General features: G+C 42.7%; 1 protein-coding gene across 7 annotated transcripts in view; it reads left to right on the forward strand.

The window, feature by feature from the left end:
- Positions 1-15,066, forward strand: part of LOC309643781 (small ribosomal subunit protein uS5m) — a 59,084-nt gene that overhangs the window by 15,355 nt on the left and 28,663 nt on the right. The window contains exon 5 of one of the 7 annotated variants that reach the window (XM_082426828.1): positions 1,132-2,174. The exons of 5 other annotated variants lie outside the window; for them this stretch is intronic. In XM_082426828.1, the coding sequence (XP_082282954.1) occupies positions 1,132-2,117 (986 nt within the window). In that variant the 3' untranslated portion in view covers positions 2,118-2,174. Of the gene's footprint in view, positions 1-1,131; positions 2,175-13,961; positions 14,167-15,066 lie in introns of those variants that run through there. One more of the 7 variants, XM_082426832.1, reaches the window with a different exon arrangement.

Below are 15,066 nucleotides of genomic sequence, written 5' to 3' on the forward strand. Positions count from 1 at the left end.
CCAATTCCTTGCAGTTGTAAAACTGAGCTCCTCATTGTCTTACTGGCTGTAAGCTGAGGGGCGTTCCTAGCTTCTAGAGACTGCTACATTCCTTGGCCCATGGGGCCCTTCCTCCACCTTCAAAGCCGGAAATGGTGGATCGAGTCCTTCTCACACCACATCTCTCTGACTCAGCCAGGAAATATTCTCTGATTTTGAGAACTCTTGTGATTAGATTGGGCCCACCTGAATAATTCTGGATAATCTCCCCATCTCAAGGTCTGTGCCCATAATCACATCTGCAAAGTCCCTTTTGCCATGTGAAGTAACATATTTATATGTTCCTGGGATTAGAGCATGGAAATCTTTGGGGGATAATTATTCTGCCTACCACAATTACATACAGTAATATAATACATGGTATATGTATATTATATAATACATAATAATGTGTGGTGTGGACTGAGGTGTTGAGGGAAGACTTTGTGGAGGGCATCTTCCTAACCCTCCTCTCATCTTTACAATCTTTGGACTTATCTTGTGTCCTGGAGTCCAAACACTGTTCTCTCAGGTTTTCCTAATCTCCAGTCACCTGCTTATCTTATTCTTGACACGTCCAAAACTTTCTTCAGACATACACCATTCTTGGAAGAAACTGTACACCTCTTTTAGATATTATTTTATTTATTTATTAAAATTTTTTTTTAAATTTTATTTTCAGCTGCATTGGGTCTTCGTTGCTGCGTGCGGGCTTTCACTAGTTGTGACGAGCGGGGGCTACTCTTTGTTGCGGTGTGCAGGCTTCTCATTGCGGTGGCTTCTTTTGTTGCGGAGCATTGGCTCTAGGCGTGCGGGCTTCAGTAGTTGCAGCACGTGGGCTCAGTAGTTGTGGCTCGCGGGCTCTAGAGCACAGGCTCGGTAGTTGTGGCGCACGGGCTTAGTTGCTCCATGGCATGTGGGATCTTCCCGGACCAGGGATCGAACCCGTGTCCCCTGCATTGGCAGGCGGATTCTTAACCACTGTGCCACCAGGGAAGTCCCTAGATATTATTTTAAAGGTTAATTATCTTACATCTATTATAGGACTTTACTTCCTCTTGGCACATAGAACAGGTAATAATAGACTGTATTTTTTTTTTTTTTTTTCCCCAGACTGGGAGAGAAGGCCTCAAGCCAAGGAATCAATGCTAAGTCAGGGAATTTCCAAAGAAGAATTATTCCAGATACCATCAGTGGAAAAACACATTAGAGATGAACTCTGGTCCTCCAAACTGAAAGCAACTTGTGGTTGTGATGACCAGTTAGAGATGCACCCAAAAAAGCAGGAGAGACATCTGAAAGAAATGTCACTCACTCACAAATCTACTACCACCCTTAGGAGAGATCATGAGTGGAGTGAATTTGGGACAAGTGTAGGTTTAAGATCAGTCCCTGTTAACCAACACAGTGTTCTCATGGGAGAAGGATACTATAAATGTGATACAGATTTCAGAGAGACTTCAGGGAGAAATAACTCTCAGAGAACCCATCCAGGGAAGAAATCTTGTAAATGTAATGAATGTGGGAAGTTGTTCCATTTCCAGTCAGAACTTAGGCGCCATCAGAGATGTCACACTGGAGAAAAGCCCTATGAGTGCAGTGAATGTGGAAGAGCCTTTGGTCATATTTCATCCCTTATTAAACATCAGAGGACTCATACCGGAGAAAAGCCCTATGAATGCAGCGAATGTGGCAGAGCCTTTAGCCAGAGTTCATCTCTTGTTCTACATTATAGATTTCATACTGGAGAGAAACCCTACAAATGTAATGAATGTGGAAGGGCCTTTGGTCATACTTCATCCCTTATTAAACATCAGAGAACTCACACTGGAGAAAAGCCCTATGAATGCAGAGAATGTGGGAGAACCTTCAGCCAGAGTTCCTCTCTCATTGTACATTACAGATTTCACACAGGAGAGAAACCCTACAAATGTAACAGATGTGGAAGAGCCTTCAGCCAGAGTTCCTCTCTCACTCAACATTATAGATTTCACACCGGAGAGAAACCCTACAAATGTAATGAATGTGGAAGAGCCTTTGCTCACACTGCATCCCTTATTAAACATCAGAAAAGTCATGCTGGGAAAAAAACCCTATGAATTCAGATAATGTGGAAAGGCTTTCAGCTGGAGTACACACACCACTAAACCTCAGAGAATATATATATATATAATATGAGTGTAATGTATGTGGGAAGACTTCTGGTCGGAGGACCTGTCTTGTTCAACATCAGACAGGACGTACTAAACTGAAGCTCTATTAATATCAAGAGAGGGAGTGGGCTTTTGTCACAACTCCTCCCTTATCAAACAAACACCAGAGAATTCAAACTAGTAAGAAACTATGTGAACGTAATGGATTTGGAAATGCTTTAGTTAGTGGACACACATTATTCAACATCAGACAACTTATACTGGGGAGAAGCCTTATCTGTGTAATGAGTATAGCACAGCCTTCAGTCACATATTATTCCAAAAAAAAAACAAAACAAAACCAGATAACCATACTGGAGAGAAACTCCTCAAGCATGGTAAAAGCTATCAGTAATACTTCTCTTCTTGCCTTACTAAGCATCAGGAATACACACTAAAGAGAATCGCTGAGAAAGCAGTAAATGTGGGAAGGCCTTCAGTCACAGCACATCCCTTATTAAGCATCAGAGAATTCGTTCTTGAGGAAAAACCCTGTGGATATGGTGAATGTGGGACAGCCTTCAGCCAAACCTCTTCCCCTTATAAACATCAGCAAGCTCACCCCACTGGTTAGAAACCCTGGGCATGTAATGCATGTGGGAAAGGCTTTGGTGGATGTTCTGCCCTTTTTGCACATCAGAGAATTTGTACTAGAGTGACTCTTTGAATTTAGTGAAACTGGGAAAGCCCACTAGCCAGAAGCCAGAACTATACATATTGCATAGTTCCCTTTATATGAACTCCACTAGTAATAATGTGTGTCCTCTAACTAAAGCCTTTCCAAATCCCAAACCCTCAGCATACATTAAGGCTTCACCCAAAAGGGAAACCCTGGGAGCTTAATGAATGTGAGGAAAGTTGATTCATAAAGCTAGAGCTGAAAGGAAGCTAAGAAACCACCTAGCCTGGTGATCTCCTACCTGCTGGGGGTTGTTTTTATAACCACTTGTGTTCTGTCTCCCCATCCTGTTACTGATGGGAGAGGGGGTGCTGTGTGGGTGAAGAGAGTGAAGGCTGATGAAGGTGGAGGCACCAGTGACCTAGCCCAGCCATATTTTACAGCTAAGGAATCTGAGCTTCGGAGAGTGCCGTGCCCTGGTCTATACACCTAACTGCTGGACTTCTTTCCTCCTGGTTCACAGCTATAGTTTGGGGATTGAGAGACTAAAGGCCTTCTCTGCACAAAAGCTCCATGCACTTGTTTCTCTGTAATACATGTTACTTTTATGAGGCAGTAGAGTACTCTTATTAAAGTTTTTGCGAGCAAAAAGCAATTTTAATAGATCTTTATGCTACTAGATTTGGGATTTTTGAAATAAAAAAATTTTAAACATCAATTAAAATATGGGTATTATTAAAATCAAAACCTCAAAAACATTATCCTAAGTGAGAGTAGCCAGATGCCAGGGACCACATATTGTATGGCTCCCTTTATATGGAATGGCCAGAAAAGGCAAATCTTCAGAGACAAAGTAGATCAGTGGTTGCCTGGGACTGGGAGTGGCAACTGGGAGTGACTGCAAATATTTCAAGGAATCTCACTGGGGTGGTGGGGCTATCCTAAAACTGGATTATGGTGATAGCTGAACAACTTGGTAAATTACTAAAACTCATTGAAATGTGCAAATAAAATGTGAGTTTTATGGTATTAAATTATACCTCAACTGTTTTTCAAAAATCAAATATACAGACATACCAACTATTGCTAAACCAATTTTCCTATCTCGTCTGTTACTTCAAGCCATCTGTGTGTCTTTGCTATCACCTTCTATTTTCTGTAATGGTTATTCCTAAGCTTACTGGGTCTCAAGTTCATATCATGTTGTCTCTGCAACCTATGTAGAGAAGCCAAGACCAAGAGCTGTCATAGGCCAGAGGAGTCCTGACTAAAGGAATTAGCTTACACTAAGGACAGTCGTTCAAACATTTAAAGTCCAGATGAGGTAGCTGAGCCCAGAATTCAGGGAACCAGCTCAAAGTGGGTCCATGCAGACAAGCAGGATCTAGGGGTACAAGAGGTTGGCAGAGGGGAGTAGGCAGGTAGAAGGCACAGGAGGCATCTGGACAGCTAAGATCATGATGCCAGCCTAGGCGCCTGAAAATCATGGGAAATTCTTCCCAGAGATTCAAAGTTCACAAGCAGAAATAGCAAATATTTTACATTAGTAACAGCTTAGTTTGCTCTATCACACATTTTTTCCCTCCAGTGCCCTTCTCTAACCCCCGCCCAGGTCAATTTTATATACCTGGGTACCTGCAACAACTTTGTAGCTGGTCTTTGCCTAACATCTGTCCCTTCCTCTTTTGTATCTCAGCCACATTAACCATTCTCATCAGTGTGCACCCATTCGCACCCCTGAAAGCCTTTGTACTGCCTACAGGATAAATGCTCACCTCTCAGTTTAGCATTTAATGCCCTCTCCAGTCTGCCCTAATCTCCTGCTGCTCCTGACAAGAACCTCTATTTCAGAAAAACTAGCTTGCCTGCAATACTTAAGACATGCCTCTGCACTTCCCAGCTTGGGCCGTTCTGCTCAAGCCGTTTCACCAGCCTGGAATGCCCCCTCCACTGTCTAAAGCCTAATAATCAGTCAGAACCCTGTTCAAAGGTCCCCTCCTTGGGGAATAATTCTCTTGAACACTGATGAGAAGTCAGGTCTTATTCATCTGCAATTGTAAAAGCATTTGTTGTATCCATAAATATTTAAAAATGAACAATATGTAGATAGGGATAGTTCTTATCACTGTCTTGATCTATTTAAGTCATGGGTTGTTTATCATCTTGCTACTTCTTTGTCTCCTGAACCAGATTATAAGCTGCTTCAGGTCATTTCTCATACTTCCTCTCAGAAATGAGCACCCAGTAGGTCCTTACTAACCATGTATTAATTTGAAAAACAACTTGTATTGCCCCTTTTCTCAGTGCTCTGACTGCACACTTTCTACTAGATGAAAATCTTTCCTTCTAGAACACTACCAAATATTTTCTTAGAAAAATACTATACTGTTCCTGTAATTATTTTTCAATTTCAAATATAGATTAGCATTGTTCCATCTTTTGGGGTTGTTGTATGCGTATATGAAAATTCATTGCTATTTTATTTTGTAGCACTACAATGACTTCTCATTCCAGCTACCCAGAGTTGGGCCAAACTTCACAGGTTAAGGAAACCGTCACCCACAAGACTGCTGTCACTTCAAACACCAGCCATGAATTGGGGATCCCTAGGTCACCCTTCTGACCATCTGGCTACAAATTTGGGAGTTCCCACTACTATTTCAGACTTGGTAATTCTATATAACTACTCTCAGAACTCAAAAAAGTGCTGTATTTATTATGATAATTTTATTATAGCAAAAGGAAACAAATCAAAACCAGCCTAAGGAAGACACACATAGGGTAAGGTTTGGGAACAGCACAAATGTGAGGCTTCCCCAGGAACACATTACCCTTCTGGCATATTGATGTGTAACAACAATACATAGAGTGCTTCCAGCCCAGGAAACTCACCTGAGCTTCATTGCCCAGAATTTTATTGGGGTTTCATTACGTTGGCGTGATCAATTGACCACACAGTTGAATTCAATCTCCAGTGCCCTCCACCCCCAGGTTGGGCTGATACCATGTGGCTCAAAGCCCCAACTCTATAATCACTTAGTTGATCTGTCAGGCATGGCCAGTCCCCATCTTGAGTCATCTCATTTGTGTAAACTAGGGGCCAACCACGAGTCACTTCATTAGCATAAACTATCAGATATGGTCCCTGGGGGGGTCACTATGAATAACAAAGATATCCTATCACTCAGGAAGTTCCAAGGATTTAGAGGTTACCTCCTAACACACATTCAAATCAATGTAAAAATGCTTCTTCAATTATTATTCAAATAAGTCATAAAAATAAAGACTGTACTTTAAACATTCCTCATCAAATAATTGCAATATACCACTTCTGCTTGCAGACCACTGGCAATAACTTAGACATAGGACTATGGCTGATGGCAAGGGAGGCTGGAAATGGAAGTCTTTGTCCTGGGCAGCAATGGGGCCAACGAAAACTGGGGGATTCTATTACTAAGGAAGAAGAGGAGGATGGATATTGACAAATGACCAGGCATCTGTGCCTGAAGACCCCAATACTTCAAAGCCATTTGGAATGAGATCATATCCATGATCCTCTCTGGGTCTCAGTCTTCTCCTCTGTAAGATGAAGGGCTTTGCACTTGTGGAAATAAATGAAGACTACCCAAATGAGAAGAAACAGGCTGTTTATTCAGAGTTTGCCATAGCAAAGGATCAGCCACTATCACCTGCACCTGGCAGAGACCCAAAGGCATGAAGGGATTAAGAAAGCTTTACGATGAGAAGAAAAAAAATGAAAGCTTCAGGTATGCCCTGACTGGAAGTTGTCGGCATGGGAAAACTGGAGGGGGGTTAACTAGGAGCAGGATATCTTATGTGATTGGTTTGGGCAGCATATTTGGTTTTCTATGGTTGGTTCTAAGTTGGAAGTGAGGGCAAAGAATAGGGGGGAAGTAGCAGTCATTTGGCTGTTCTGAGCTGATTGCTGCAGAGGCTGTGGTTTGGCTTCCAGGCTGGTTGCTGCAAAGGTGTGGGACAGAGTTCTATTGTCATAGAAGGTGTATCCATTGTCCATTGGTATATTTAGTTCCTCAGTTCTCCCTTTTGGTCATTTTCTTGCTTGAGAGAGGTTGACCAATTCAGAGATGCTAGACAGCCAGATCTTTATGGAGGATTGTTTGGTTGTCTCCATAGTAAACTTATCATGAGATCTTTTTGATCTTTTTGTTGTTGTATCATCATGGCAATCATCTGATGAGACAGAAGCTGTGCAGAAGCATTGAGCCAAGTAGTGTTTTCTTTAAGGTGATGCACTGCCTGTTCTACCATGCCTGTTTGATTGAGCCAAGTATAGCAATGGCATAGATGCCCCCAAGATTAGTCGGTAAGAAGTTTAGTGCAAAGCAGTTGCCCATAACTACTTGAGCCAATGAGCTGAGACAAATCTACAGATCTTCAATCTAGGGAAGAGGTGATGTCATTAATAACTTCTGGCAGAGTTAGTGAGTGATAGGTCTCTTATAGTCTTTTTGTCTCCCACGATTGGAAATACTGCTCTGATTGTTCACATAAACAATGAGTCAGCAATTCCCCAAGGCAGAGTGCATGAATAATTAAGGGTGGCCGCATTTTGGAGCTCTTGCCTGGGTTGGAATTTCCAGCACTGGTGATTTATAAAGTTAGGATTTCTATATACAGACAGTTTTGGGATGCTCTTCCTAAAGTGCATGAAGTTTTAGTCTGAGGAAAACGAGACCTGTTGACCTGGTTGCAAAGGAAGTAGAATCCAGTAGGGGCACATAGAGATCCAGGAAAAAAGTTGTTCATGACATGAGATGGGAACCAAAGCCTCACATTAGCTCTGCTATATACTTGGATCCCTTTACTTTCTTCCAGCTAATCAGTAACTGGCCTACTACCCTAATGAAGGTTGTTGAATTCAAATTTAGAATTACCTGGATTCTGATCAACAGATTGTGCTAATTGGCTCTTTTTCTGGGAGAGTGGGACACTAGCAAAGTCACAGGTTGATTTGTTTAAGGTCATTTGTCCCTGTAGGTGCTAATGGAAAAAACACTGGCTTTAATTCTCTATAGTCTCATTTGGTGAGACCAGAACCGTTCATATGTATTTATCATGATGGTCTGCCAATGGATGGCATATCCAGCAGTTGGTGAGACTTCGAGTAGTGGCTACTATTTAGGATAATCTAAGAATGGCATTAGAATGAGTATGCTCTGGGGACTTCCCTGGTGGTCCAGTGGTTAAGACTTTGCCTTCCAGTGCAGGGGGTGCGGGTTCAATCCCTGGTCTGGGAGCTAAGATCCCACATGCCAAAAAACCAAAACATAAAACAGAAGCAATATTGTAACAAATTCAATAAAAGACTTTTAAAAAAAGAATGAGTACACTCTGACCTAACAATTATAATGAAGAAGAAAGAAAAGAGAAAACGGGTCATTATGGGTGGATGACAACCAGGAATCAATAGAAATGAGAAGGATAACTATAAGCAAGGAGATGAAAAACAAAACAAGACTTTTTTTGAAGTATAGTTGATACAGTATTGTGTTAGACAAAACAGGGCTTTGATACAGGTCTTGGTCTGACATCTTGGGCAGAAGCTATCTGTTATCTGAAGTCATCTATTTATTCCAAAGGTCTTTGGTCAGCTGTATACTTCTGAAGACCAGCTGCTTCTAGAGCATCTGGGAGAATCCTCAGTTTGAAGTCCTCTACTGGAATAGGCTTCCAGTTGTGTCAATTCGGAAATTCTTCTTTAGTTGTAAAATATGTATTGAAGAATTGACCCCCTGAAGTTTCACTGCTGTATTTGTTAACAGTACCCGATAAGGTTCTATACAATAAAGTTCAAGAACAATTTTTCTCTGATGTCTCAGACAAAAATCTCATGGTTGAAGATCACAAAGAGGCTGTTTAGGAAGATGCTGTGGGAAAATGTCCTTAACATGCTGATGATAGGACTGGGTAGAGTACATGAATCCCTTGTAATATTTTGCCATGTCTGCATGCAGCAGGGTAGAGTCTAGTATTGGAAGTGGAATCTCTAAATAAATGGGTTCAGTTCTTAGATAACTGATGTATCCCCAAGGAGTGAACCATATGGCCATAAGGGCTTCTGGGAGTACCCTGGCCAGGGAGCTAAAGGGTTTCTGAGATTTTTGCTAATTTTAAGTTAAGGATGTCATTGATTCCTGTAAAGTGTGTGCTTTGATCACCTGATATAAAAAATGGGATGTGATATGTTGGATACACAAAATCAAGCAGCTTTTAGTAAGGACTATAGCTTTTCATAGCAACTAAATGCTTCAGTCCATTATAAAAATAGACATATTAAAAACTAAAACACATTCCCATTTCATGAAGGGTAGGAGCTGGATAAAATCCATCTGAAGGTGTCCAAGGATCTTGGAGGCTTTGGTTCCAGGCCATGTCCCACCTTTAGTTTTGTCAAGATTATGTTTATAGGTGACACATGACCTAAAAATAACCTGTTAAAAAGTTTTCTTTTTAAAGTTTATTTACCAGTGTTAAGATTGTAACCAATTTGTCTGTATCATGATGTGTAGTTTCATGGAAAAATTTAGCTATCATCTGAAATCATCTGGCGCCACCAAGTGGCCATCTTGGGAGCACCAGTGATGATCTGAGTGAAGGTTACATTTTTTAACATTCTTCTTTTTCAGAATCAGGGGCTAAACACTGATATTCTATAGTGGACTCTCTGAATTCCTCCAGAGATTTATCCTTTGAGGGTTTAGTTAGGAACCTCACCTTGGTTAAGGCTGCTTGTTTGGCCTAATGATCTGCTAGTGCATTTCCTTTCACTTCCATATTATCTCTTTTATATGAGCCTCAGCCGTTATAATAGCCACCTCTCTAGGAAACAGGAGAGAATCCATAAGTTCTTGCTGTCCATTTTTGATGGGGATTCTAGGAGAGGTTAGGAAACCTTCTTTGTTTCAAAGCATCTCAAAGTCATGTTCTGATCTCAAGCATATCTCCTATCTGTGTATATGCTTACTCTCCGGTCTTTGGCCAGTCGACTAACTGTATATAGTAAGTGCAGTAAGTTCTGCCATCTGGGCTGCTTGTAACTCAGTAGAAGACTACATTCTAAAGAGAACTTAAATTAGTGACACCATATCCTTCTTGATAACCTTTGGTTTCATATTTGAGATATGCTTCATCAACAAAAATATTAGTTCAGAATTTTTAATTGGAGTCTCTAGTAAATCTGAGCAAGGCACAGAAAGTTTCCTAACTAAGGTAAGACAGTCATGAGGTTCTCCTTCTGTTAGGGGCAGGAGTGTGGCAGGGTTCAGGATGCTGCAGTAGTGAACAGAAATGTGAGAGGGAGAGAGTAACAGAATATAATAAGATGTTAATTAGCAGGCTGACAGTGTAAACTCTCTCTTTTCACAGATGACATGATCTGATATGTAGAAAATCCTAAGAAATACACTAAAAACCTATTGGAATAAATGAATTCAGCAAAGTTTCTGGATACAATCAGATCAATATACAAAAATCAATAATATTTCCATACATGATCCATAAAAGGAAAAAACTGATAAACTGGACTTCATCAAAACTGAAACCTTTTGCTTGGTGAAAGACCCTATTAAGAAGATGAAAAGACAGGCTACAGGCTGGGAGAAAATATTTGCAGACAACTTATTTCAAAATGTACTCCCATCTAGAATATACAAAGAACTCTCAAAACTCAATAGTAAAATAAACCAAACAATCCAGCTAGAGAGTGAGCAAACATTTCACCAAAGAGGACATACAGATGGCAAACAAGCACATGAAAAGACATTCAAACATCATTACCTATTAGGGAAATGTAAATTAAAACCATGATGATTTATCACTACACAACTATTAGAACAGCTTTAAAAAGTGGTTTTTTTTGTTTTTTTTTAATTTACTTATTTTTGGCTGTGTTGGGTCTTCGTTTCTGTGCGAGGGCTTTCTCTAGTTGTGGCAAGTGGGGGCCACTCTTCATCGCGGTGCGCGGGCCTCTCACTGTCGCGGCCTCTCTTGTTGCGGAGCACAGGCTCCAGACGCGCAGGCTCAGTAGTTGTGGCTCACGGGCCTAGTTGCTCCGCGGTATGTGGGATCTTCCCAGACCAGGGCTCGAACCCGTGTTCCCTGCATTAGCAGGCAGATTCTCAACCACTGTGCCACCAGGGAAGCCCCAAAAAGGTGTTTTTTAAATGACAATTCTATATGCTAGTGAGGATCAGAGGAACTAGATCTCTCACACATTGCTGGTGGGAATATAAAATGGTATGGCCACTATGAAAAAGAGTTTGGCCATTCTTAAAAAACAAAACATACATTTACCATTCAATCTAGCAATCTCACTGCTTGGCATTCATTCCAGAGAAATGAAAGCTTATGCCCACACAAAAACATGTACATGATGGGTATATACCTCTAAGTATTGAAAGCAGGGACCTGAAAATCTATTTGTACCCCATGTTCATAGCAGTATCATTCACAACAGCAAAAAGGTAAAAGCAACCCAACTGTCCATTGGCAGATGGATAAACAAAATACAGTATATACATACAATGGAATATTATTCAGCCTTTAAAAAGAAAGGAAATTCTGACACATGCTACACAAGGATGAACCTTGAGGACATTATGTTAAGTGAAATAAGCCAATTACAAAAGGACAAACATTGTATGATTCTACTTATAGGAGATAGTTAATCAAATTCATAGAGACAGAATGGTGGTTGCCAGAGACTGGAGAGAGAAAGGAATGGGGAGTTTCTGTTTTGCAAGATGAAAAGAGTTCTGGAGATGGGGGGATGGTAGTGATGGTTGCACAACAATGTGAATGGACTCAGTGCTCTGAACTGTACACTTAAAAATAGTTAAGATGGTAAATTTTATGTTATGTGTATTTTATCACAATTTGAAATTTTTTAAATGTCAAAAAATGCACATGAATATTCACAGCAGCTTTGTTTGGAAGAGCCAAAAATTGGAGAAAAACTACATATCCTACAACGATGAATGGTGGAACAAAAGGAAGAAACTATTGATGCATTCAACAACTTGGATGGACATCAATGGTATTATGCTGAGTGAAAAAAGCCAATCTCTCTAATTCCATTTATATAACATTCTCAAAATGGCAGCATTTTAGATATGGAGAACATATTAGTGGTTGCCAAGGGTTAGGGATGGTTGAGGAAGACAGAAGAGGGAGAATGTGACTCTAAAGAGAAAGCACAAGGGATCTTTGTGATGATAGTTCTGTATTGTGATTGTGGTGGTTATAGAAATCGACACGTGATAAAAATTGTATAGAACCACACACCACCCCCAAGAATGCATGCCAACTGATAAAATCCAAATGAACTCTGTGCATTGTATCAATGTGTACAATGGTTTTGATACTGTATTATAGTTATACAGTTGACCCTTGAACAACATGGGTTTGGACGGCATGAGTCCGCTTATATGCAAATTTTTTTTCAATAAATACTGCTGTACTACATGACATGTGATTGGTTAAATCCATGGATGCGACACAACGAATTCAGAGGGCCAACTATGGGACCTGATCACCCATGGATTTTGGTATCCGTGGAAGGTCCTGGAACCAATCCTCTGTGGATACTGAGAGATGACTGTATAAGATGTCACGATTGGGAAAAACTGGGTGAGGAGTGCATGGGACCTTTCTGTACTATTTTTGCAGCTCCCTATAAGTCTGTAATTATTTCAAAATGAAGTTAGAAAAAACAAACCAGAACTTGACTGCTTGGCCATGGGCCAGCAAGTTCCCTTGTGACCTGAGCTGTCCATCATGAGCTGGGTGCCATCTGACCCACCAAGCCATAAAGCTGGGCACACAGCAGCACGCCATCATCAAATGGAAGTGGTATATATGAAGCTGGGCTCAAGCAGATCCTGAAGGCACAAGAAATTGTATGATTTCCTCATGACCATGGCCTCTACTCTTGTGACATTATCTTCTCTCTCCAAGCCCTACCTACAGCTTCACGGTAACCTCCCTCTGACCAGTTGGCTGAAGAGGAAAACTCTTGGGTTCTGCATGGTATGCAAGCATCACCTAAAAGGACACAGCTGCACAACATCTCACTTTGGGAAGGTCTGCGGGACAGTGATGAAGGGAAATCCTCTCAGTGGGCAGAACTTTGAGCAGTGCACCTCGTTGTTCATTTTGCCTGATCAGAAGAACAGAGCTATACTTTTTCATGGGCTGTGGCTAATGGCTTGGCTGGATGGTCAGGTACTTGAAAGGAGTATGATTAGAAAATTCAAGGAGGTCTGACAAGGAGTCTGGGGAGAGGTGTGTCGACAGACTTCTCTAATTTGGCACAGAATGTTAAGATAATTATGCTCCATATGAATGCTTACCAAAGGGTGAGCTCCACAGAGAAGGATTTTAATGAGGTGGACAGAATAACCAACCTGTGAATGTCAGTCAGCCTCCTTCCACAGAAATGGACTCAAGAACAAAGCACTAGGGATGGAGGTTACGTTTGGGCTCAGCAACATGGACTTCCACTCACCAGGGCCAATCGGGCTCCAGCCACTGCTTAGTGCCCAATATTCCAACAGCAGAGACCAACACTGAGCCCCCAATATGACACTACTTCCCGAGGATTAGCCAGCTATCTGGTTGCAGATTGATTACATCGTGCCAGTTCTATCATGGAAGGAGCAGCACCTTGTTCTGACTGGAACGGACACTCTGGATATGGATTTGTCTTCATTGCCCGCAATGCTTGTCCCAAAACAACTATCCAGAGCTTTGCTGGAGTTGGGTATGAATAGCTTTTTTATTCTCCTATTTATTCCCCCCTCGGACCTTCACTGAGACCCTCTCCGTGCTCGTCTGTACCTCGCACTTCCGGTTGGGAAAAGTCCGCAGCATCAGCTCCGTTCCGAGTGAGGAGGATGTCACCAGCTCGCGGTCCCGCCGCCCAGTAGATCCCGACGGTCCCGCCGGGTCCCTGGAGAGAACACCGTGAGGCAGCCCCGCCCACACCGGCAGCCAGCCCAAGCCCCGCCCCTGGGTCCTAACGCGAGGACCCCCCCCCCCCAGGGGCTGTCCGAGGCTGCGCCGGACTCATCCCACTTTGCTTCCCGTCCAGACAACCCCTCACTCGGGCCTGCGCTGCGGCGCGGCCCCCTGGCCTCGGAAATTCAGTCTCGGGCCGAGGTCCGCGGCCGTTGGACGAGGAGCAGTCGCGGCAGGCGGTGGGAAGGCTGCCCGGACGGAGGCGCTCGTGGGTCTCCACCATGGCGGCGGCGGTACGCGCTGCGGGAATTTTCCCTGTGCTGTGTGGTGCCTCGGCGGGTGAGAGCCAGGACGCTGGGAGCAGGCGCTCTGAGCGGGGCGGGAGTGGGGGTTCGCCCGGGGCCTGCAGACACCTGGGTGGAAAGAAGCGAGAAGCCGCGGCCCCGGCCTCTCACGCCCGGCTTTTGTCCCGTTGGGACTTGCTGTGTGACCTTGCTCGCGTCCGCATCCTCTCTGGGTCGCAGGGCCCGGGTCTGTAAAGTGAGGGTGGACTGGACGTGGTCCAAAGTCTCTTCCAGTTCACCAGGCCGCTCGTGCATGCTCGGTTAGAAGGGGCAGGGGAGTGGCAGGCAAGCATCGCCTTCCCCGCCGGCGTGATCCACAGGTTCATTTGGTGATGTTGATGTGGGGTTCGAGGTGGATGGCGGCCAGCGAAGCTCGAAAGGGAAAGAGGCTCTTCTCCAGCTTGAGTCGGATAGGACTGTCAGTAGTTTTGCTTTTATTGTCCTCTCACACCCCTAGTTGGTTGTTTGCAGCCCGAGGAAAGGCAATCTGCTATCCTCCAGCCTGATGTTTATCTCTAGGAACCACTTCGTAATTAATTTGAGCTCTATTCGCTCTATTTTATTGTAAACCCACAGTCCAGCATTCGTAATTTCGAAATCCAAAGATCTGTAAAAATCGAAAAGTTCTTTTTTGTAACTCATTTTGTTGGAAAACTTGACCTGCAATCGTTTGTCGGAAAATCTGACCTGAGCATTTTTTACTTTTGTTTATGTTGTGACCACCTCCTCCTTTTCCAAAGCCCCGATCAAATAGCACCTAGCATGTGTAGCTTTCTTTCATGAGCTCTTAGGTGTAGCAGGGACTGTCTTAAACTCTTTATGCTTTTTTCTTTGCTTCATCTTCACAATGCCTTTATGAGATAGATGCCTTTATTATTCCCATTTTACAGATGAG

This window comes from Balaenoptera physalus (assembly GCF_965194825.1).
Source record: "Balaenoptera physalus genome assembly, chromosome: 15".
Lineage (NCBI taxonomy): Eukaryota > Metazoa > Chordata > Mammalia > Artiodactyla > Balaenopteridae > Balaenoptera > Balaenoptera physalus.